We start from the raw sequence: 24594 nt of genomic DNA on the forward strand, positions 1-24594 counted from the left end.
TTCTACAAATCAGAAAAGAAAACCCATTCTAAATTTTAATAGATTTTATGTTCTAGTCTTTGCAGTCAATAGATTGTGCTCTGTTTTGAACACTGATGCTCAGTAGCTCAGAGGGAGGAGTAGTGAGCAATTGACATTTCTATTAATTTTTTTGGTTCAACAGATCTCGAAATACAGGAAGTAGGAAGAAAATAACAATTGAATGGATTACAGAAATTAAATATTATGGTGTTTTCTAATTCAAATATAATGTAGCTAAATATAATTTAAATTACAAGGAAATATTATATACTGAAAAGTCTATTTTTGCTATTGCTTACCAAGATGGAAGGAATTGATTTTGATAATCCTGCTCTGTTTACAGATGGGACACAGAGACAACATTTTGGACATATTTCTCAAGATGATTAGAGTTAAAGGGTGGTGGAAGAAGGGGGAGGGGAAAGCATTACAGAAGTGACAAAAACATAGATACTTTTGTAAGACACATGAGTGTGAGAATTTATTTGGAGTCAGGAAGTGGATGATGCCCTCTCTCAGGTAGTCAAATGCTGGGTTGATACCAGGAGACTCTGAAACTGAGTAGATGGGAAAGAAATGGCAGATGATCTTCATCACAGACAAATTTGAAGTAATGAATATTCCAGAGAAAGGCCCCTTCCAACCCAAACTATTCCATAATTCTATGATAAAGTCATCCTGGCATTATCACATCAGTGTCTGCAGGTGCAGTATGAGGAGGCAGCTGAAATTCTACGGAAGTGTGAGGTGAAAAGGCTAAAGCAAGTGTCTTCCTTGCTCCTTCAATTACTATCCTGTGTTAACAATGTTGGTTGCAATCTGCTGGGCTGCCATTTTTCATGTTCTGATGCACTGAACATATTTCTGAAGGTGAAAAAATTCTGCAGAATTACTTGTCAATTTTCATGCATATGCACTTTTAAATGGTCTATTATTTATTCTGTTATATTATGAGAATACAATATTATCACTGTACTTATAAAGAACATAGTAAATTAAAAATATTTCCTGCAACCATCATGAACTTTGTGGCTAGTTGACTTTGAAAAAGGAAGATTGATATATGATATAATAATAAGAGTTTCAACGTGTTATTCCAGTTTTCATAAATAATTTGGAATTCAACTACCTGCATAACTGGAGCAGTACATTGGATCAAACCTCTGAAATTCTATAAATAATGGAAATTGATCATAGGTTTGCTGGACACTATAGTAGTCTTAGTGGTAGTCTGGCAGATTTAATGAATGCAAATTATTTGGACAATTTAATCAAAAACAGACAAGGAAACAAACCAAATATAATAACAATTTGAAGAGCCTGTTTGCTCTTCAGTAAAAAGAAGCTGCTTTTTAAGTTTTAAAAGGTCAAATACTGATCCCATGCAAAGCATAGACTTAAAATTGTCTTTGAATCTCCTTTGTTTGTGAAGATCAAGAGGTTATGCTTGAGTTATGTTTGTGTAGGATGTTATCTTTCATTTGCCTTTATCAAAGAGTTTCAAGGCTGTAGAAGTTGGAATTCAGTGTTTAGTGTTTCTATGTCTTGCAATTTAATCCATTTCAGCTACGAATTAGGTGAGAATGTAATTTTAACTCATCAACTTTGGAATAGGCAAGGCAGCTGAATAAAATGAAACTTGATTGAAAGCCTGATACACTGATAGTTAGCAAATTGGGAATTTAATTGAGTTTTTGTTAGCATTTTGCTGCAAGCAGCATCTTTTGTAGAAGCTGGAGTCTGTTCTCAGGAGCAGTGCTACTCAAACTGACAGGGAGACTTTGGAGACCAGGGGAAGTTGCAGTGGCTCCTTGAACAGATGCTACTAACCCCAGACAAAAGAGGGTCAGTCTCTTCTTCTCTACACTCCAGCAATAATTCTGAATACAAAATCATCTAAACTGCACCATCAGAACTCTCTCCGTTGTTGTCTGCTTTTTGGGTGTCACTGAAGGGGACAGTGGCATGGCGTTAGGCAGGCAGAGCTAGTCAGAGGGATATCTGTCATGAGGAAAAGTAGCTTCTCGTGTAGGAGCTTGCTGAGGTGAAGGATCCTGTGAGGTAGCTGACAGTCTTGTAACACTGGTGATGTCTGGTCTTTTTATTTTCCATCTTTGTTGAAAATTTCTTGTATAATTTCTGAAAACAGATGCCCAGGAATTAGACTCCTTTGCTGTTTCGGAAGCAATGTGTGGTGTTCTTTATTCATCGCAATCTGACGGCTCTTCAAATTTGGTTCCATTGAATAGAAGGGAATTTTTCATTATTTTTGCTGCAAATACATTTGCACTTTTAATGAGCTTAAACCTGGCAACTGTCTGTTCAAATCTCTACTCAAGCAAGTTTGAAGTAATTATGGAAAAAAATGACACAACAAAGGCTGTTTACCAAAATATTTTTTAAAAATTAACTGTATATAATCCCACAAGCTTTCTGTTTTAAATTTAAAAATAATTGTTATAAAGTAAATATACTCTGAAATATTTTTCATACCTTACTGTCATTCAAGTATTCTTTTTCTGTATCACAATAGCTTCCAGTGATTGGTTTCCTTCACCTGAACACTCCCTATATTGAAGGATCACAGATTCACAGAGAAACACAGAATGTTATTGTTAGGGGCTGCAAGGGACCTCGAGAGATCATCGAGTCTAACCCCTCTGCCACAGCAGTATCACCTAAAATAGATCATAGGAACATGCTCAGGGGGGGTTTGAATGTCCCTAGAGAAGGAGACTCCACAACCTCACTGGTGTGATCAGCTTCTCATTTCAATTTAAAAGATAGTTTAGGATTAAGAGATTTCATCACAGTTAGGAAAATAATTATGTTTTTCTTTTCAACATAAGATTAGTCACATTGAATTTTCATAATTTTTCATTTTTGACGGTTTAGATTTCTTACAGTAAATCACTGGAAAACAGTTTGGTATAAATTAACTCTGTTTACAAGTAGTGTAGCTGAACTTCTTACTATTTAGCATTTACATCTGTCTTTTCAAAAGTTTCTGTGGTATTTTTTATTTCAATTATTTTATATTCTGTACCCAAATGAAACAAACATTTTTGCATATTCATAGAATCAGAGTGGTTTGAGTTGGAAGGGTCCTTAAGGATCATTTAGTTACAATCCCCCTGCATGGACAGTGGCATCTCCTGCTAGACCAGGCTCCTCAAAGCCCCATCCAGCCTGGCTTTAACACTTCTAGGGAGGAGACATCCACAACTTGGCTGGGCAACCTGTTGCAGCATCTCACCATCCTCACACTAAAGAATTTCTTCCTAATGTTTAACCTAAATCTACCCTTTTCCATTTTAATGGAAGGGCGCTGCATGCCCTTGTAAAAAGTTCTTCCCCAGCTTTCCTGTAGGCCCCATTCATGTACTGGAAGGGCACATTGAGGTTTCCCAGAGCCTTCTTTTCTCCAGGCTGAACAAGCCCAACTCTCTCAACCTGTCTTCTCAGGAGAGGTTCTCCCATCCTCTGATCATCTTGTGGCCCTTCTCTGGACTCTGTCTAAAAGTTCCGTGTCCTTTAGAGACATTCTTTAGAAAAAGAAGTAAATTAATACTCTTAGTAAATATTTTTTCCAAATTCTCAAGTTACTGTTTTGATGGATTCTTAAAGTTTCAGTAGTAGCTACTTGCACTAATTCCTAATCTTAGAAATACCATAAATACAAAATATACAGCTGAGTGAAAAAAACAAAAAAACCCCAGCAATTTTTGGAAGGGCAAGTTAAAATGAAGAGTCACAAGTGCAGATCTGTCCTACTCCTGTGACTGCATATTTTCTATCTCCTGCTGACACCTCCCAAGCAAGCATGGAGAAAATACATGAACTGCAGTATGCATTTCATATGGTTTCTAGAACCTGCAAACTAAAATATAGGCAGACTTGAAATGGACCATTAATGTTTATGTGATAGTTAACCATTATAACTAAGGATTAGTAATAGTAAAAAATATATCAAGAGTATTTTATGGACTATGGTAAGAATTTCTTATTGATTCATTTAAATAGTGTTCAGGCAAAGTAGTCCCACATCTGTGAAATGCCATTTATATGAAATGCTATTAGGAAAATGAATTCTTTTAATTATTTTAATTTACTATTCAATAATAAATGATGAGTATTAATAAATTAATTTCAAGAAGTATAATGTATATAGAATTCATATAAGTGTCTGTGCAGTCAGAACAGCTGATCAAGGGCATTTATGAATTTAGAAATACAAACAGAAAGAAACTCTCTTTGGATACAGAAAGCACTAAGTAATGTACCAGAGAATGGCAATCATGTAAGAGACCAAAAGTTACATATGACATTCTGTACTTCTTGGCTATAATTTGAGTATTTTCTGACAGACAAGATGTGTTACGTTTCAGGGTAAATGAAACAAACCATTACCTGACAAGGAAGCAGTTAAAAGGCTCTTTGGGAACATAGGCTGGTTTAAAATGGTAAGGCAGCAGCATAACAGCACAGAGATCTGTCTGTGCAGGAGTTGGATCTGCTTGGCTCCAGAGGACCAGCTGCTGTAAGGACATCTCATTGCTCAGATGACTGCTTGTCCATCCAGTGGGTTGCAGTCAGCTGCTTTCTCAGGAGCTGCTCTGTCCATGTCCGAGTCAACTGGTGCCTCGTGTTCCTTAACCAGATATGCTTAGGCTTGGATTTGGAAGCTCATAGTCTCTTGATAATAATATGATGTTATTTTATCACTGTCACCATGAATTTAAAGACCCAGAAATTGCATGTATCTGTTGTTCCAAGGGTAATTATGGTGATAGAAATAAACTTGTTCATAAGGTGCAATCAGTCATAAAGTTAACACTTTGTATTTGATTAATTGGTTCAGCTAGTACAGAAAGTGCTTCATTTTAGTGGCTTGCATAATACAATGCTTGTCATGCAGGATGTTTTTTATAATAGATGTAATGTTCTAGCAGACCAAGAATAAACTGTAAAGTAAATTATGAAGTGCACCTGCAGCTCAAGTTAATTGCAATGGACCTTTTAATTGCTATACTACATACTGTTCCTGACTAGGATGAAGAAGTAGATCTTTATGGACGAAATATTTATTTTTAATCTGAGTTCTGAAACCTTTCTGTGCACGTGTGTGTCTATACATATATATATATTTATAAAATATATATGTAAAGTGAACATCTCTAAAATAATTCCTGGAAAGTCTTAGGTTGAAAATATCTCACATTTCTCAGATAATAAAATTCAAATCTCAGTCCTACTGATCAACATTTAAATTAGTCATCAAAGTAAAAGTCTTTCCTTCATGACTAGGAAAAGTTTTAAATAATTTAAGAGTTGCAGTTGAATTCATAAGGGTGATAAAACTGACAGTATAGTTAAGATGAAAAAGGAATCTTGCCAATTGCTGTCTCTGGTAGAAAACAAGAAATCTTTTGATTTCTCACTCAAAATACTATACAGCTCACAAATTTTTCTCTCAGGTGCATTGTGTTGAATGCTCTGCTTTTCTGTGCCAGAATTACCATATTTAAAGTTCTATCTTTCTCAAGTTTATTCTTAGGGTACCATCACATAATGCCTCCACTGAGCTCTGGGCTTTACAAATTATTAGAAGCTATAGGAAATTAAAAAAGTAAAGCTGTTGCTGAGAGCTTGGGTTCTGGGTGAATCTGATCGGGCTAAAGAACACAGGTTTTAATGTGCAGATCATTGTATAGCCATGCATGACTGATTCTCAGACATCTTCATAATTGGGGCAGAGGGAACAATGCCTCAGAAAGGTTTAAAGTTTTGTGCTTTTGCCTTTGCAATTAATTGCAGGCAGCTAATTTTTCTTCATTTTTGTAGTTGCACATCTCAGCATAAATCAGCATCTGCCTCAGTTTCACAAAAACAAACCTTTTGATTAGCTGGGTTTAGATAACATATTTTGGCTTAAGAAGAGCATTTATCAAGTATACCTACAGCACTCAGCAAAGAACACTAATAAATGTAATGCTGTAAAGTTGATCCTTGTCTGCATATCCAATACAATCAAAATGATTAAGTTTGTATGCAACAGGAAGGTCCAGAATTTCTGGCTGCTGAGCAGTACTCCCTTAGAGATTCAGAGCTATAATTTTTAGGAATAAGAAATTAATTAGAGTCCAGCAGCTTCAGGGCTTTTCATCGATATGGCTTACATTGCCAGAAGTCCAAGACAAACTACAGTTTCTGAAAATAGTCATGCAGGTTCCTATAAGAAAATTTAAGGCAAAATCAGAAGAGTAGGGCTGTTGATTGGTTTCTTTTGCTCTTTATGGTGTTCACTTCTTAATGTATTGTTTTTATAAATCTAAGTGTATGTCTTTACATATATACACGTATACCTCTATTTATGTTTGTCTATATATGTGTATACATATATAGTTTTGAGGGATTCTTTTGTTTTTACAGTAAATATCTCCTCTTTTTCTGCCAAAGAACAATTTGGCACAAGTGGCTTAGGTTCTTTTAACCTCTAGGCTGTTACTGTTTTTTATGTCTAGTAAATATTAGAATATACTGTGTTAAGAAAGAAAACAAATCTGTTTGCTGATTTAGAATTACATTCTAGATCTTATGCCAGGAACATGATCTAGAACTTTTATTCAGTTTTTTTGCACTCTAAGTGCAGTTGTAAATACTGAATTTTGTGTATTGAATTTTTACTTTCTGGTAAGGTGGTGAAGCTTTTTTTGAGAGGGAGTTGTTACTAGACATGCAGTAGAGCAGTCTTTAGATGTTTTTTACTGATGCCTGTGTAACTTTACAGAACATTGGGAGTCACTGTCATGTTCCTACTGTGTTTAATATCTACAGAAAACATCAACTTTTTATTTAGGACCAATTTTGGTAAAGGCTTCTGACACAGTGTTTTCTGGCTCTGAAGCACTTTTGAAACATAAAGATTACATCATGTAACAGCAATTATTAGGGTGGTAGAGTGTCTGTCTTACGAGTAAAGGCTAAGAGGTTTTGGTCTGTTTAGCCTGGAGACAAGAAGATGGAGTGGGGATCTAATCAATGCTTATACATACTCTAAGGGTGGTGTCAAGAGGATCAGGCCATACTAGTTTCAGTGGTGCCCAGTTGACAGAATGAGACAAATGAAAACACAGGGAGTTCCAGCTGAACATGAGGGTTGTCCTCTTGTCTTCTGTCAAGACACACTTCTCTATAAGCACTTAAGTGTGTCCTCATCTTCATAGTGCCTTGGTTTCTCAGCCTCAAATATCTGTATTGCTGCAGCCTTAGAGCATGCAACTCCTCACTGTCTGATTCTTGAACATCAGCTGACAAAACCATACCCTGTGTAAGAGTAGATTTAAATTTATGGCCTACCTAAAATTGCAGCTGCAATCCATTTGAAATATTTGAGATAATAGCAATCTATGGATATATCAGCTGAGCTAGGAAAAAGCCATCCTCCATTTAAACCTATACTGGCTCTTGCTAATCTCCTTTACACAAACTTCATATATTTTATTATGACTGAATGCATGATTTATTATTGAACTTCATAATACTTAATAATACATTCTGCACTTGCTCTGCGGTATAAATAATTTTTTTTCAGCTATAATCACTGCAAATCCATTTCCTGAAAATTTATTCATAATATTTATAATTCACAATCAATATTTCAAGAAGTTAGTCCTTTTTTTCTTATCTGAATGCATTAGATTGACTCAGGAAATAAAATATCACTTATTTGTAGATGGAGAGTTTTAAATATCTGATCCATTATTATCACTGCTACATGCTTAAATAAATTCTACCAAAAACATTAAACTTGAATGTAAACAAAGAAAAAATGTTTCATATTTTAGAAATGAGCTGAGATCATCTTTAAACTGTGCTGTAAGGAATTTTTTTTGAAAGTGTGAGCTACTTATTCATAATTATTTCAAATCATGAATGCATAATACTGTTTCATAAGGATTTATTATCCAAGAGAGTCACTGCATATATGTTATTGAAGTTAATGCTTGGTTGAGGTTTTTTATAACTACAATAGAAAGGATGTATTTAAGACAATAGCTGGAGATGCTTTGAAAAGGTCACTGGTTCTTGTAAGTTGAATGTGAGCGCTTTTGGTTTTCAAGAAAACTTTGTAGTGATGTCTTCTTGCCTGGCTTTTGCCATCCAGGAAAGACAGTGCCAGAGTGTCAGTGTCCCTGTCAGTGTCAGAGTGGAACCACTGTCAGAATGGTTCCAAAGAGTGTTTATCAATATCATGACAGGCGCTTTATTTATATAGATATAAATATATTCATATATATCAGGTGTGTTCAGAACACCTTAAAATGTTCCACGTTTGACGCATCCAGACTGTGGAATGTGGCAGCTTGATAGTGAAGTCTGGACAAGAGTGTTGTCTTTGGTACTTCATGGAGAGGTGTCTATAGAGCCTGCAGCGTTTACTAATCCTGTGTATTGATTCTTACATCACAAGCATGCCTTGTTAAGGAAATGCTGTAAACCAGTAAGGTATGAGGCAGGTAAAGCCCTAGCAAAAGTTTTGCTAGTTTGCATGTTATGTAAAACAACAGTTAAATTGTATGCTGCTGCTTTTATTTTAAAATAGCATTCCAATAGCAAGACATTTTACCTCCTCAAAAATAATTTTAATACTTCTTGTTTATACTATACAGTCAGATGTATATATTTAATTCACCTCATATGCTTATGCTTCTCTTCACTACTAGAATTTTCACTGTGGACCAGACCAGGCTTTTGCCATTTTGCACTGTACCTGCTTATTTTACTGTACCTGTACACTGTACCTGTTATTTTAAAAGAACTGTACAAATCTTGCAGTTTTTCTTACTTAACACTCCCACTAGCCAATTGCTTTTACTTAGCTGTTAGGGAAGCATCTTTCTTTCCCTTTAAATAAGTTTTTCAAATGCAGAATACTTGAAGTCACATGAATACTTTTATTCTCTGGAAATGACAGTGAGGGGAAGGAAATTTCGTGTAAGAGTTTAGTGACTTACAGTTGGGTTTCTTAATATAGAGTGAAATGTTTTGCGGATTTGGAATACAGCCTTTTATCAGATATTGACAGTAAGAAGTTTTAAAATTTCTGCGCTGTTTGAATAGAAGTTTTCAATCTATAGTTCCTAAGCTCTTTGTCACACGATGTGTGTGTGCATGTGAGCAGGCAACTGTGTCAAGCAGTAATTGTTTTCAGTAGTTTTATGTTACATAATGTGAAGCTGACACTTTTTATTGATTTCATTTTTCCTGAAGCTTATACACATAGGAAAAAGAAAAAAAAAAAAAAGAAAAAAGAAAAGGAAAAAAGAAGAAAATAAATCTTTGCTTAAGTCAGCCACCAGTCAGCCATGGTTTCCTAAAAAAAGAAAAAAAGAAATTTGTAAATAAATGGTGTAGATTAAAATAGATATAATTTAATTTGACTTCTTAATGTGTTCTATGGACAGTGACAATCATGACAAGTAGGGAAGACCAGTGAAAGTAAAAGCTGTTATCATTAATTAATATCTTTTTTACATTCAGAAATAATATATTAGTATTGCTGACCTTGATTCTCCACTGTGATGTTAAGTTACATTTTTAAAATGCTAATGCAACTTCTTGCTATGTGTAATAAATGACCTAACCTCTCAGGTTCATCTGGAACTGGGAAATTATGTTAAAAAAATAATTATGTTCAAAAAAAATAACATTTTAACTTTATTAATAGTTAATTTATATTTCCATACAGGTAAGACTGTTCTAATTCTGATATGCTTTTTTGCTCCCTGATAATTCAGAAGCTGAATTTAGTGATGTTGAAAATTATGACTTGAGTTTTTCTTTTAAAATACATTTATTATCATGTTTAAAAGGTTCTGTCCTGACAGTTTTGATATAAAATAAGTCACACTTATAAAATAATCAATATAAACAATTAGAATTAATTTTCTTTATTCTTTATTTTAGTATGAATAAACACTTCAACATAAAAAAGCATAGAAATATTAATTCTGCATTTTCATTACAGGCTACAGGAAGAAAAGAATATTTTATCAGAATTTCAAGAGGACTTAAAAAAGTTGTTGTTATGGTTGGAGGAAGCAGACAGCGTTATTGGTACTCCCTTTGAACCAGGGAATGAAGACCAGTTAAGAGACTGCCTTAGGAAAGTAAAGGTATTGTGAGTTTCATTCTTAGTATTTTCTTAATCAATTCTACATTGAAGTATATGAGATTTTATTCTAAGAGAAGGCTTCTGCCATCAAACACAGCATTAATTTAATTTCATAGGTAAATCAAAGCAGTGGAATTTCAAAACCCATGCACAAATATATACTGATCACACTAAAATCAGAAAAGTAATAGAAAATGTAATGAAAAAAAAATACCTATCCTGTAATTAATCACTATCTTTTTCATTCTCCTTTCTTAATACATAGCTTGACTGTTTTATCTGTGAAATATTTCTCTAAAGTTGTCTTGTTAATCTTTTATGACTTCACTTATCAATTGCTATTCAGTATTTCAGATGAGTATTTGGAATTGGATACATTATTATAAATGTCAACTACTTAAAGTATTATTTTTCTAGACTAAGCATCTGAGTGATTTTTTAAAAATAATTTAAAAACACACAACACCATACTAAATGTTTGGTTTTAAGACCAGAATATTTTCGTTAAGATGTTGGAGCTTTTAGACTATGGTACTGCTAATAAATATATCTAGTAGAAGCTTCTTTGTTGTGTTTCTTCAATGCGTCTAATAGAATGACTGTGTTTTATAACTTATAGAAGACCTTCCTAAAAGCTCCCTGTTCCCTCTCAAGATTAAGGACTAGTTATCCTTTGTCTGCTGGAAGTCTAAGGTAGCAGAGAGGACACAGGTTAAGATGTTCCTTGGGTGTATGGAAAATAACTTCCTGACACAGGTGATACCAGAGGAGGTGCCTCACTGCATCTCCTGTTCACAAACAGGGAAGGACTGATGGGGGATGTAGTAGTTAGGAGCCATCTTGGGTTTAGCGACCACAAAATGGTGAAATTCTCAATCCAAGGTTAAATAAGGAGGGGGATTAGCAAAAACTCCACCATGGGTGGAGGCAGACTTTGGCCTGTTCAGGACACTGGTTGTGAGAGTTCCTTGGGAAGGCAGTTCTAAAGGACAAAAGGATCCAGGAAAGCTGGACATTGTTCAGTCTTAAAAGCACAGGAGTGGGCTGTCCCCAAGTGCCGTAAGACAAAACGGCAGAGAAGACGAGCAGTGGCTGAACAGTTAGCTTTTACTGGGACTTAGGAAAAAAGAGAAGAGTTTACCTCCCTTGGAAGAAGGGGCAGGCATCTCAGCATGAGTACAGGGATCTTGTTAGGTCATATAGAGAAAAAATTAGGAAGGCCTAATGAGATCAGGTTGGTAAGGCAGGCACAGATGGAGCTCAATCTGGCTATTGACATTAAAAAACAAAAATAAAAACAAAAACAATGAACTAACAAAAAAACCCCAAACAAACCAAACAAATAACAAGAATGTTTTGACAAGTACCTCAGTAACAACCAAAGAGCCAGGGAGAATCTCCATCCTTTATTGGACACAGGGGGAGACATTGCAACCAGGGATTAGGAAAAGGCTGAAATACGTAATGCCTTCTTTGCCTCCATCTTCATTACTCAGACCAGCTACTCCCAAAGTATTCAGCCCCCAGAGCTGGAAGATGAGGACAGGGAGCAGCACAATCCCCCCATAACTCAGAAGGAAGCAGTTGATAATTGCTATGGCACGTGGACTCCCACAGATCTATGGGGCTGGCTGGGATCCACCTGAGAGTATTGAGGGAGCTGGCAGAGGAGCTCTCCAAGCCTCTCTCCACTATCCACTAGCAGTCTCGGTTAAGAGAGGAGATCCCAGGAGACTTGCAGCTTGCCAATGTGATGCCCATCTATCAAGAAGGCTGAAAGGAGGATCCAGAAAACTAGAGGCCTGTCAGCCTGACCTCAGTGACTGGAAAAACTGAGGAGTGGATCATGCTGAGTGTAGTTATGTGGGAAGTTCAGGACAGACAGGGGATCAGGCCCAGCCAGCATGGGCTCAGGAAATGCAGGTCCTGCCTGACCAACCTGATCTCATTTTATGACCAGGTGACCCACCCAGTGGATGAGGGGAAGGTTGTGGATGTTATCTACCCGGACTTCAGTAAAGCCTTTGACACCATTTCCCACGGCATTCTCCTAAAGAAGCCTGTGGCTCATGCATACTCTTCATTGGCTTAAAAACTGGTTACGGGCCCAGAGACTTGTAGTCAATGAATGGAGTTAAATCCAGTTGGAGTCCAGTCACCAGTGGTGTTCCCCAGGGCTCAGTTTTGGGGCCAGTCCTGCTTAACATCTTCATCAATGATCTCAATGAGAGGATTGAGTGCTCCCTGAGTAAGTTTGCTGATGATACCAAATTGAGTAGGAGCGTTGATTTGCTTGAGGGTAGGAAAGCTCTGCAAAGGGATCTGGACAAGTTGAATTCATGAGCTGAGGCTGATTGCATGAGGTTTAACAAGGCCAAGTGCCAGGTCCTGCATTTTGGTCATAAAAGCCACAGACAATCCTTGACAAAGAGTGGCTGGAAAGCTGACAGGCAGAAAAGGACCTGGGGATGCTGGTTGACAGCTGGCTGAATATGAGCCAGAAGTGTGCCCAGGTGGCCAAGAGGACCAACAGCATCCTGACTTGTATCAGGAAAAGTGTGGCCAGCAGGAGGAAGGAAGTGATGGTTCCCCTGTACTTGGCACTGGTGAGGCCACACCTCAAGTTCTGCTCCCCTCACTACAAGAAAGACATAGAGCTGCTGGAGTGAGTTCAGAGAAGGGCAGCCAAGCTGGTGAAGGGGCTGGGCAACAAGCCCCATGAGGAGAGACTGGGGAATTGGGAGCATTTAGTTTGGAGAAGGCTGAGAGGAGACCTTACTGCTCTCTACTGCTACCAGAAAGGAGGTTTTAGAGAGGGAGGTGTTGGCCTCTTCTCCCAAGAGAATAATGAGAGAACCAGAGGAAATGGTGTGAAGTTACACCAGGGGAGGTTTAGACTAGATCTGAGGAAGAAATTCTTTACTGAGAGAATAGACAGGCAATGGAATGGGCTGCCTGGTGAGGTGGTGGAATCACCATCTGTGGAAATATTTAAAGTCCATGTAGATGAAACACTTCAGGACAAGCTCTAGTGAGTGATACAGATATTGATATATATATTTTCATATATATTTTCAACAAAATACGAAAAATAATCTAAAACATTCCTTATTAGAAATCTGTTTTCAAGTTCTGTTTTAAATAAGCAAAATTAGGATATATACTGCTGCATAGCATTTGAGGAAATGACAACTGTGTGCTGAGGTTTTTTTTCTGACTGTTTAGCATAAGATCCCACTGAACTGGACAAGGAATTTGTGAGGCTTTGCCTCCATTGTCGAGTCATTATTGCAATCATTATTACTGGTTTAAAGTCTAAATTGATTGCTAAGAAGCATGAAGGCTCCCACTCCTCATTTATACATAAATATTTCCTGATTGTAGTATTCTCAAGGGACACATTATCCAAAATTGGATGTGTTACCATCTCTTATTTGTATCATTATTTCCAGTCCACCTTGTTCTTTTGGAGCCATACATCCATACATCCATGGAGCCATTTACTGCATCCAAATGCAGTAAATGATAAAGTGTTGACTTGCAGTGCAGCTCATTTCATGCCTACCTCCTTATGTCAACTAAAAAAAGAGAAAGAAAGAAACCTCCAGTCAAACAAACAAAAAAATCTGACAACAAACAAGCAAAAAAACCTGCAAAAAATCAAAAACTCTCTTTTATTTACATTATCCTTAGTTGATATACCAGGTTACTGTGACAGTTTTCAGTAGTTGCAAACATGATAGGAAATTGAGACTTTGAGATGATGCCTTGCATCTGTGTCCTTTGGCTTTATCTATTTGGGGTTTTTTTATGAACTTACATGAACATTCCTAATTATGTGATTAAACTGTATGTTAGACTTTTCACCAAATACCAACTGGGTGTTTGTGTTCATGGCATGGAAAATGTTAAAACCCTTCTTGAAAGTGCTTGCTTCTTAAAATATTAAAAGATCAGTAAAAGTTATACATGAGCTATTGAGTGTCCAGAAGTGGAACTTATAATGTAACTGTGATTAATATACTGAGAAACCCCATGTTTTGACTTTTAGTTCTCTCTTTAGGCTTTATCCACTAATACAGTCTCTTTGGGGTTTTTTAGCTTTCTACATTCAGAAAGCAATGGGTATTTTGACTTGAACTGAGTTAATTCCTTCATCTGACACACAAATCGATAAGGGTGAAGATAAGGGAGCTGAAAATTCTACCACAGTTCATCTTAACTGCTGTATTTGTCTGTTACAGTTAAGAATTGAAGAGCTGCCACCACATAAGGGAATACTGAAAAGATTAAATGAAACCGGAGCAATAGCACTTGGAAGTGCATCGCTGAACCCAGAGAAAAAACATGAGCTTGAGAGTACACTGAAGGAGGCTAACCATCGCTTCTTAAAGGTTAGACATATTATGATATAACTGTGGTTTAAATTTTTAATCTGCAGCAAATATTTGCATTATATATTTTCTGGTATGTATTGGTTTTCTCTGTACGGGGAGACATTTGTATGCATAATGAACCTGAGGAAGTCAAATGTGTTGAATACACCGCTGTGAGAAATTGTCACAGCAAACCAAGACCATTAGTGCCTGAAGTGATGATGTTTTATCCAAATATACTCCCTAAATTACAAGTCTGCTGCTTAAGGGTGGAATACAGAGTATAATTTTTGTAGCCTGGTTGTGTTGAAGGTTCTGCAAACACTCCAGTTTTTGTGACTCAGGTGTGTGAAAGGCAGTAGCAAATGCTGATTGCCTTCATGGAAACCCTGCCTAATTCTCTCCTCAACCTCAAAGTGGAAGCTGCGACCTCTCTTTCCCATTCTAACATATTTCTTCCAACCTTGAACTTTGGGTTCTAGTTTCTGTGTAGCACAGTACCACTCTTTGCTTTCTGGTATTTCCCTACTTGTGGAGAGATGTAAAGGAGGGTTTTCTTGTATTTTTCTCGTTGCACTAGCATATTTTTGTGTTGGAAACTTGTGACAACAGCAAATCTGGTAAAGCAAGGTAGATGGTCTAAGTGCTCTCATGTAGCTTCTGCTTCTTGTGTAGCAGAAGTGGTAGAGGCCATAGTCCAGAGGACCATCACAGAGGACCACAAATTAACCTGGTGAGAAAAAGTCAATATAGATCAGCTGAAGGATTTCCCTTGAAACTGCTGAATCTGGGAAATTAATGTGTGGTATCTATCTGTTATAGTTGCCAGGATGCTGGGGGGGGTGGGGGGGAGAGAAAAGAGAGTGATTTTTTTATGTTTAGCTCTGGGGGAAAAATAAGGTAAGAAACTTTTCTGACCAACTCACTGAAAAGACATGCTAGAGTTTCTGATCAAGAATGCTCCATCCTGGGTTTTTTTATTACCATTTATGTGAACACAGTTGAATTTCAACCACAGACATTGGAAATAAACAAGAACTTATTTGATGTGGGATTTTAATTAGTTTCTTCCTAACTGAAACAGTCTGGCAAGGTTCAGAATATTAGCCAATGTTTCAGGCAAAAGTGGATAATAAATATTGATCACATTCACAAACTCTGTGGTGGACACATAAATCATTATTTGGGTGTTTGGACAGAAGTATCTCTTTCTCTACGAATGGGTTTCTGAAATCAATGCATATAGAAGAACTGAGAACACTTCAAAATATTATTTACTAGCTGAAGTAAGCATACTGAATTTAAGCACCTCCATTTGAATATCTCAGCTGTAGTATTAAAAAGAAAACATTAGTTTTCAGGAAAAAGACAAGATTAAATAAAAGAAAAAACATTAAAGAAAAAGAAAATATTAGTTTTCAGGAAAAAAATTAGTAAAATTACACAAATACTTTTTAATGAAATCTTTAATTTTGTTTCTGAAGGTAAGCTTTCCACTGATTTGTCATATACCTGAAAACTTTGCATTTTCACTTGCTGCTGCAGAAATATTCCAGGTTACTATTAACAGTCAGAGCAACTATGAATACTACTGAAAGTAGCAAGGTCTGGCTGAAAGGTGAGGTACAAAGCCACTGTTAAGTGAATCATTCTCTTTGCACATTTGTCTCCTAGACATAAGTAATGTTTATGGCAAGATATTAGGCTTGCAATGGATCACTTGAAAAAGCTTCCAGTTACTCCTAATACAAACTAAATCCAGAATACTGAATTTGCATTTGAGATCGTTACTTAAACACTTCATTTTGATTTCTGTTATCTACTTATGGAGTTCTGTAAAACTGAGAAGTTTCCCTGGCCTTTGGTAGCTGAATATATTAAAAAAAAATTAAAATCCATTATATATATTTTTTTTAATATATAGAAACTGAGGGAATGTTACAATACTCAAATCCATACATGTTCTCTGAAGGTGTTCTCTTTTTCTGAAGATCTTTCCCCTATGTTCTTGACAAATGTAAAGAAGAATTAAAAGCCCATTTTGGATTTCTGTCAAGGGATTTTTCAGGTGAAACTGAAGGGCAAATTATCTATGTCTTAGTTTACATATTTTTCTTTTGCTTAAAATTTTGTAGGATGCCTCAATAATTTTTCACTTTCCCTTCTGAAACTCTGGGGTCTGTAATAAAATTAGAAATTGTGAAAAATCTACAGGCCTAACAGAAGGATGGATGTTGTCTTCCTTCAGTTATAGATATATAATCACTGAAAAAAACCCAAAGATGTTTACTGTGAGTCAAAACTCAAAGCTTTGACACTTTTATATCAGGAAGACTTCTGCAAGTCACCTGAGGATCATTCTGTAATCAGTTGTTTTGATGAGGGTATACATTTTGTGTTCCTCAAAGCACAGTGGACTAACATGATCACAGGGATTTCTCTGGGGCTTTTCTGTCTCTCTGTCCTCTTCTAAGAGCGTATCTCTTAGTGCATTATACTTTAATATTTTGTTTCTAGCTGTTTGTTTTGTTTTCTGGCAGCTATGCTAGAAACCAACATGTAACAATCTACCATTTATGATTATCTTGTATTGCAGGATGATATTATTTTCAAAGTATGAAACATACATGACAGTTATATAAATAATGTAAGACAGGTTCTTCTCTGGCATACACTGGAGTAATTCTGTTTACTTCAGAAAAGCTGTGACAATTTTCACCAGCTGAGAACGTAGCCAAATATCTCCTAAGGATATGACAAATTTTTGTTTTGCCTTGATCTGCCAAGCAGGGGAATAGGGGACAACACCTGCAAGTCTTAACCTCCAAGGTGACACATCTGAAATAAATCATGTTCAAACCTTCTTTACAGTCACAGAAATTGTTGCCCTACAGCGATGGAAATCAGCTGAGAAAAGAAATAGCGTATGAAAGGAATTGCAGTAACATAAAAGAAGCTTTTTGCTTTTGATTCTGTATTGTCTTTGCTTTTAGGTGTTTATATCACGTGCTGATGACCTTGAGAATAGATATATGAAGAGTTTTATTCCTTTGGATAGTAATTTTGAAATGGCATTTCTTTAGACAACTATATTGAATAGTGATTCTAATAGGCTGCTACTTCAAACATAGTTTAAGCAGAGAATGAAGATTAAAGACTGCATTTGAAAGCATGACTTTTAAATCATAGCCTGGTTTTACTTATTGTACCCTCTCTAAAGCAAGTATTTCTTGTAAAAATGAAAATAACACTATCTTTGTGAAATCTTAATAGTATGAAAAATGAAGTGTTTTATAACCATTTATATGCCTTCACATAAAGAACTTTTCATTTATTTTCAAAGCTCAAAGTATCTTCTGTTGTGGTAGCCAAGTAAGGTAACCACCTAGTGCTTCAAAGGATAGAAACGGGGTACTAGGCACTGGAGTTTGTGATGAATTCAGTTCTTGTCATGTACCACCTGCCGGGGCATATAACCCATCTGTAATGGGTTTCTTACCTTTTACTGTTGCAGTAAATGGATTGATAGATTAGGTCTGAGACCAGTGAACCATGGAATCAGAGGTTTGCTGGAAGGAGTTTATTATTCTTTAATAATATTCTTGGTCTGGTGTCAGCCAAGAGGGATGAGCTAGATTACCTGAAAGTAAGCTGGATGCCAAAATCAGCATTCTCCTCATTTATCCACCTTAGTCCTCACAATGTCTACTGTATGTATTATGAAGGTTATTATAAATGCTTGATGGAGACATTTTGTTTTGCTGCCTTTTAATTTGTCTGCTACTAGTAGAACTAATTACTAGATACTGAAGAGACTATTTCACTGTTTACTGCCACAGCAAATCAATTTGTTGTGGCTATATGGACAAAAAGAAATTTAAGTGAAGTGACATGGCTGTAATTTGTGAACGTTTTCTGTACCACCAGGAAAAGTATAGGTCTTCTTTGCATGGCTGATCAAGTGTAGAGGAAAACAGAGAGGCCTAGAAAGTGCAGAAAGACAAAGTCATAACAAGGTTATAGTTCATGTATGGCAACTTGTCTTGAGTAGGAATTATTGATAGATTACCTGTGATGACATCAAATTTCCATCATGGCAATAAAACTAATATTGTTTTCACACTTGAAACTACTACAATTGCTACTGTCATTACTTGTGAGATGGAGGGGAAAGGACCTTGCAAAATGAATGCTACAGTGTGATTTCTGTGCTTTAAATGTGAAATTGGAATAGTATGGCCAATATTCTGGGAGTCAAAGGTTGCTTTTTTTTGTGAATTTGCTTTCAATTAATAAGTGACCTGGTTCCTTTAAATGTAGTAAAGCGTTACGCTATACTAAATTACCACTGACATTTTGTTATCAGTTTGCTATGTTGTAGTCCACATTCATGTCATCATCAGCCATACTGACAAATCATAGAATCATAGAATCGGCTGGGTTGGAAGGGACCTCAGAGATCATTAAGTCCAACCCTTGAACCACCGTTGCAATTGCTAGACCATGGCACTGAGTGCCACATCCAGTCTCTTTTTAAATATCTCCAGGGATGGAGAATCCACTACTTCCCTGGGCAGCCCATTCCAATGCCTGATCACCCTCTCCGTAAAGAAATTCTTTCTAATATCCAACCTAAACCTCCCCTGGCACAACTTGAGACCGTGCCCTCTTGTCTTGTTGAAAGTCGTCTGGCAAAAGAGACCAACCTCCCCCTGGCTACAGCCTCCTTTCAGGGAGTTGTAGAGCTCCCGTATAGCAGAATAAAGTTTGATGAATATCTTTAATGTGTATGTTTATTGGATAAGCATAAGAATGGTACAGGTTCTAAGAAAAAAGTATATGCAGGTTTGATTTCTTTTTATTATAGTGTTGCTAGCAGCTACCAGTAATTAAGATTTTAAAGCAAAATTTACTGATAGTGTAAAGACGTATTGCTGTTTCCCAGTTCTCATAACACAACACGGAAGTAAAATTATACTACTGAATTATAATTAAAAAAATTATTTTAGGCCAAATAATGTTAAAATGTATGTGCTTTTAGTTTAGTGTTGCTAAGTAATGTTTGAAACTAATTATTTTTCTGGAGATGTATGTAATGGGGGGGGTTTAACATAACAATAACTTTACTATGTAACAGAACTAAAACTTCGATCAGTAACTGATGTATGACAGACTTGAATGGGATTACACTCAGTCTTCCCATTCAGTATTTGTGTCATATTTTCTACTCCTTATGGCTGGGGATCCTAGGGTGTCCACTTCATGTCAGACAGCTTAAGAATACTGCTGCCCAGGTACACTCAAGGGTGTGCTTCCTGTTCGAGTCTGCCAGGCAAAATAAATGTATTCTCAACAACTGCTTACCTTAGTAATGTTTCTGTCTGGGAGAACGCATTTTATTTGTCACTGAATCTTCGAATTTCTGTCAGGACAATGAAAAGATTTTTGGTTCCAAGTCAGTAATGTTGTTCATATTATGGTAGAATTGCTTCAGCTACTAAGCACAGAATGATACAAGATTTTTAAAGTCCATCTCTTCCATGCTTGGATATTTATAAGGTTTTGAAGTGTCCCTTTTTCCTGTTTGTTTTCTAAACAGGACAACCACTCAAGTCCTTCCACCAAAAAATACATAGGGAGTGAGTAAGGAAGAATTAAGGAAGCTAACCTAAAGGGGGCTAAATATTTTTCTTTTATTTGCTGATCTGTGGAAACCTTTCCTTTTCCTGAACCTGAAGGAGTATAAAATTACTGTATATTCAAATAAACCTAATGGTTTTGTATGTGGTGTGGAACATCGAAGAGAAATTTGGTTTCAGACTCAGTGCTGGGGCTGATCTTGTTTAACATCTTTATTGATTATTTGGATGAGGAGCTGGAGCGCACATTTAGTAAGTTTGCAGATGACACTAAGCTGGGTCAGTGGCATTTTTTAGTCATTTTAGCAGCTTCAGATATTAGGTTTTGGTACACTTTATATAAGTCATCTTAATGACTTATATAATGATTTAATGACTTTATGATTTATAATGACTTAATGATTTTCATCAGAAAGAATTGGAAACTATCGTAAATCGTAAGGAGGCATCTTATTTTTTTCCTATTTTTTGTTAGTTGATGTAATTTGAAAGGTGGACTGCAATAGCTCTATGAAAATCTATAATTATGACTAAGTACAGGTTTTTCACAGTAGATGGAAGAAAATTAATTGATTTTACTTAGACTGAAAGATTTGGTTATTTCTTGTCTATAAAATAAAAGATAGTAGTAGATCAGGCTCATACTGACAGATTGCTTCTAGTTTAAGATTTAGATTTGGCTGGAATAGTCTTTGAATCTGAAAAATTAGCTTTAAGTGACTCTAAAATTTTGTGCTGCATTTCAGAAGAACCTAAATATAAACACAAAGCTGTACTGGTTTTGGTTTTGACTCCCAATTGGATTGAAATGAGGTGAATATTGCTATGGTATGAGAAACAATGACCCTTTTTTTGTTTTGTTTTTTTTTTATTATTGCTGTAAAGGAACTGCCTTTTGCAGCCTAAAAAAATATTCAGAGATTGTATATAATTGCTGCTTTCTTCAGTTTAAGGTAATTTTTTTTTAAAGCCTATTGTTTGGGATTTATGAGACCAAAATTACAATCAGATTAATGCAGTTCTTAGGAGCAGAAGGAATTGGAAAACATGTAATTTATGCTCTATCTGGAATATCACCAAGGAAAAACTACAGGTGATCTGTTGGATTTAATCTAAAGAGAAAAAAAAATTACATAGTTTTGTTTTTTTTTTTGATAGTGGAAAAAAAAATCATAGAATCATAGAATTGGCTGGGTTGGAAGGGACCTCAGAGATCACTGAGTTTCAACTCCTTTAGCTTGCTTCTGTAATTCAAGGTATTTAGTGAAAAAAAGCTGCATCTACTAAAACTTTGAAGAAAAGATAATTTACAAAAGAATTCTACTAAGACAGAATTGGAGATCATCACATTGAAAGAAACCCTAAATAGACCCCAAACTCACTGTTTTCCTTTACAGGTTTGAGTAGATGACTTATTTCGTGGATGATGAAACAAACAATTAAAACTATGAGAAAGACCCACAGACAACAGTGTAGATGGGAAAGAACATTAACTTTTTTTAAAAGAAATACTGTACCATAATCAGAATAAACCAAATAACAGTGTAAATTCTTCTGTATATAAACATTAGTCATAACAATACAGTTTTGGTTTCATAAAACTAGGATATTAGATATGCTTATTAGATAGCTATTATTATTAAAAAAAAAAAGTAAAACCCAGATTGAATAGGAATCCAGATAGTGAGAACTATTAAGCAGAAAGTGCCTTAAAATATAATGATAATTTGCTTTAATATGGATCTAAGTTATATTGATAACAATAGTGTTTTTACAATATTATGGGTTCTTTCATGTATAGAATATGTTGCTATCTAATCATAATTTAGACTGAAGTGGGTTGCAACAGCCATGTTTGATCTCATTTGCAAAATGCAGATGAATGACTGTAAGAAACTGTTTCTATACAAGTTTTGTGTTAATGTCTGGAGTCAGTTTGCAGAACACCTGGGACAAAGAGATGAGCTATACTCATTCTACATCCAAAAGTTGTAAAATTTAAAGGAGAAGGAGTACCTTCCTTATTTCATGTGAATATACCTGCAGATAATTTTGGACAAACAAGACGTTCATGTACCCTCCACTTAGCCATCTGATTATGCCTAAAAGCAGATGGCTAGATAAGATCTTTCTTGAAGAAAAGCTAGTAAGGTAAAAATATACATGATCTCAAATGGTATCTGCACAAATTACTAGAAGAATTCAAATATTGTACCAAAAATCATTTAGGACCCTGTAAAATTTAAGCACATCACATCTGTGTCAAGGAGTTGAGTGGGGAAATTCTGCTAGATTGAAGTACAGTTTCAAGCACGGCAGACTGAAGAGTCATTCACTTAATAAGGGAGTGAGAAATTCACAAGCTTTACTGAAAGTTTAAATGTTGCCCTGCAATACAGAGGGGTAGACAGGAAATCCAGACATCCTTCAAAAGAGGCAATTTTAGTAAACCTAAGGTTTTCTATCTAGAAATTAAAAAAAAAAATATCTGGTTGAATATAATTATATTATGATGTTTTAACTACAGATTATGCTGGTTATCCCTACTGTGCAGGTGAAGTAGCCTACCAGACCTATTCATTTCACCTGTGTTCAAATCTCACAGATAATAAAACTAATTGGAAAGGCTCATCATTATTTAGTTCAACTTTCTTAATTGAATAGCAGAAACAAAGAGCTGATTGAGGAAAAAAAATCCTTACAGAATTAATTACTCTGTAAAAATGGATGCAAAATTGATTTAACTGTAGTTATACTTGATATGTATCCTTCATTAGTTGCATACTACAGCTTTTTTGTTTCTTCTGTGGCGAGTGGCATGTTTGTGCTGCAGTACACCAGAAAGTCCTGGTTCCTCCATTTCATGGGCCTGCCAAGAACACGCTACAGCTCCAATCTGGCCTCAAGCCCAGGATTCCTTCCCATGGAAATTAAGGGAACAGCTTGAGCACGCTTAGATCTTACTGCAGTGGAGAGCCAGGGCACAGTCAGGGTATGTACTCAACTCTGGGTGTCCTGAACCACTGGATCCAGCAGGTCAGATGTAGCCCGAAACATTTTCTGTGGAAGCCTTTTTTCTTGAAAGCCAAAAAAACCATGCTCTCAACTCTGGCAGCCAAGCTTGCATAATATGAAGATAATCAGGCCCCTTCTCTACTTCCCACAGAGACCTGTGCTTTGCAGATTATTGCATTGGCCTATTTTTAATTTATTAAAATACAAACTCTGGTATACATTTTCCTCATTTATCAGCACAAAAGCAAAAATTGAACAAAAATTTGTGTGCTCTCCAGTAGCGTGAACTTGCTTAATTTCCCAGCTTCTGTTTTCCTATGTACAGCTTTCTATCCCATCTTTACAATATTGATAGGGATATTGTAAAATTAAACTATTCATTATATTTAAATGTTCTGGAACTTTAAAGCATTGAAAGTGGTTAATAATACTGTTTTACATTATTTCGGGAGCTGTGCAAGGAAAAAAAATATTCCTTTTTATTAATGACACCATCAATTTTCTTTGTCTTGCTAAGGATTTATAAGTACTCTCCTACTACACTACATTGTTTACTATCATTTGACAGGGTTAGTAATTCTGAAGTCCCGTCAAGGATAAAGTTACAAGATTCAAAATGTTTTTGGAACAATCAGGCAATAATTATACAATATCAAGGGCTCTTGTGGCACTACTGAATAATTATTCTTTTCCTTTGAGACAAGTTTTTTTACTGTATTTAGAACAGTTAGGGCTCTTTCTTCTTTATACATACTAGATTCTAGATTTGTTTTACCTTCCTTTTGGTTTCCTAGGTGTGTTTTAGACTACAACAAATGTCAGCAAAATATCATTAAATTTAATAAAAGTTGAATATAGAAAATTGGAAATTCCGTTATGATATTATTTGTGGATTTCAGGCTATCTTGCTGATCAACATGAAAAAACCTACAGAAAAGGAAATGTTTACAAGAAAACTGCAGATTTCCTAATGTGTGTGTCTCAGTGTATATCAAAATACTGTATCTGGGTTGTCTTGGTACTGTATCTTGATATCTTGGTTGTCTGTTGACTGTCTTCCTTCTTCCTTCATCACAGAAACCTCTTTGTCCCCGGTCGTTCCTTACTTACTGTGTTAGTTGTTACTGTGAGTTCCTCAGAAGCTAAGAGGAACTGCACTGTCTCTGTAATCTCCCACACCTCACATGAAACAGGGTCAACAGATTCTGGAATAGTTTTTCAAAAAGAGGAGAAACGTGAGAGACTTTCAACACTTGACAAGCCTAGATTTGTATTTGGTGGGTAGAATTGCTTCTATGTTTTGAAGTTTTTATAATTCGTCTTTCTAATGAGGTCTTTCTGAATAATACTCTGTTTTAGAGCATTT

At 35.9% G+C, this 24594-nt stretch overlaps 1 protein-coding gene across 4 annotated transcripts in view; it reads left to right on the forward strand.

The window, feature by feature from the left end:
* The window catches only part of DMD (dystrophin), a 950620-nt gene that overhangs the window by 560371 nt on the left and 365655 nt on the right, over positions 1–24594 (forward strand). For all 4 annotated transcript variants that reach the window (XM_030448312.1, XM_030448319.1, XM_030448327.1 and 1 more), the window contains exons 46-47: positions 10052–10199; positions 14443–14592. In XM_030448312.1, coding sequence (XP_030304172.1) covers positions 10052–10199; positions 14443–14592 — 298 coding nt within the window. The remainder of the gene's footprint in view (positions 1–10051; positions 10200–14442; positions 14593–24594) is intronic.

This window comes from Calypte anna, chromosome 1 (assembly GCF_003957555.1).
Source record: "Calypte anna isolate BGI_N300 chromosome 1, bCalAnn1_v1.p, whole genome shotgun sequence".
NCBI lineage: Eukaryota > Metazoa > Chordata > Aves > Apodiformes > Trochilidae > Calypte > Calypte anna.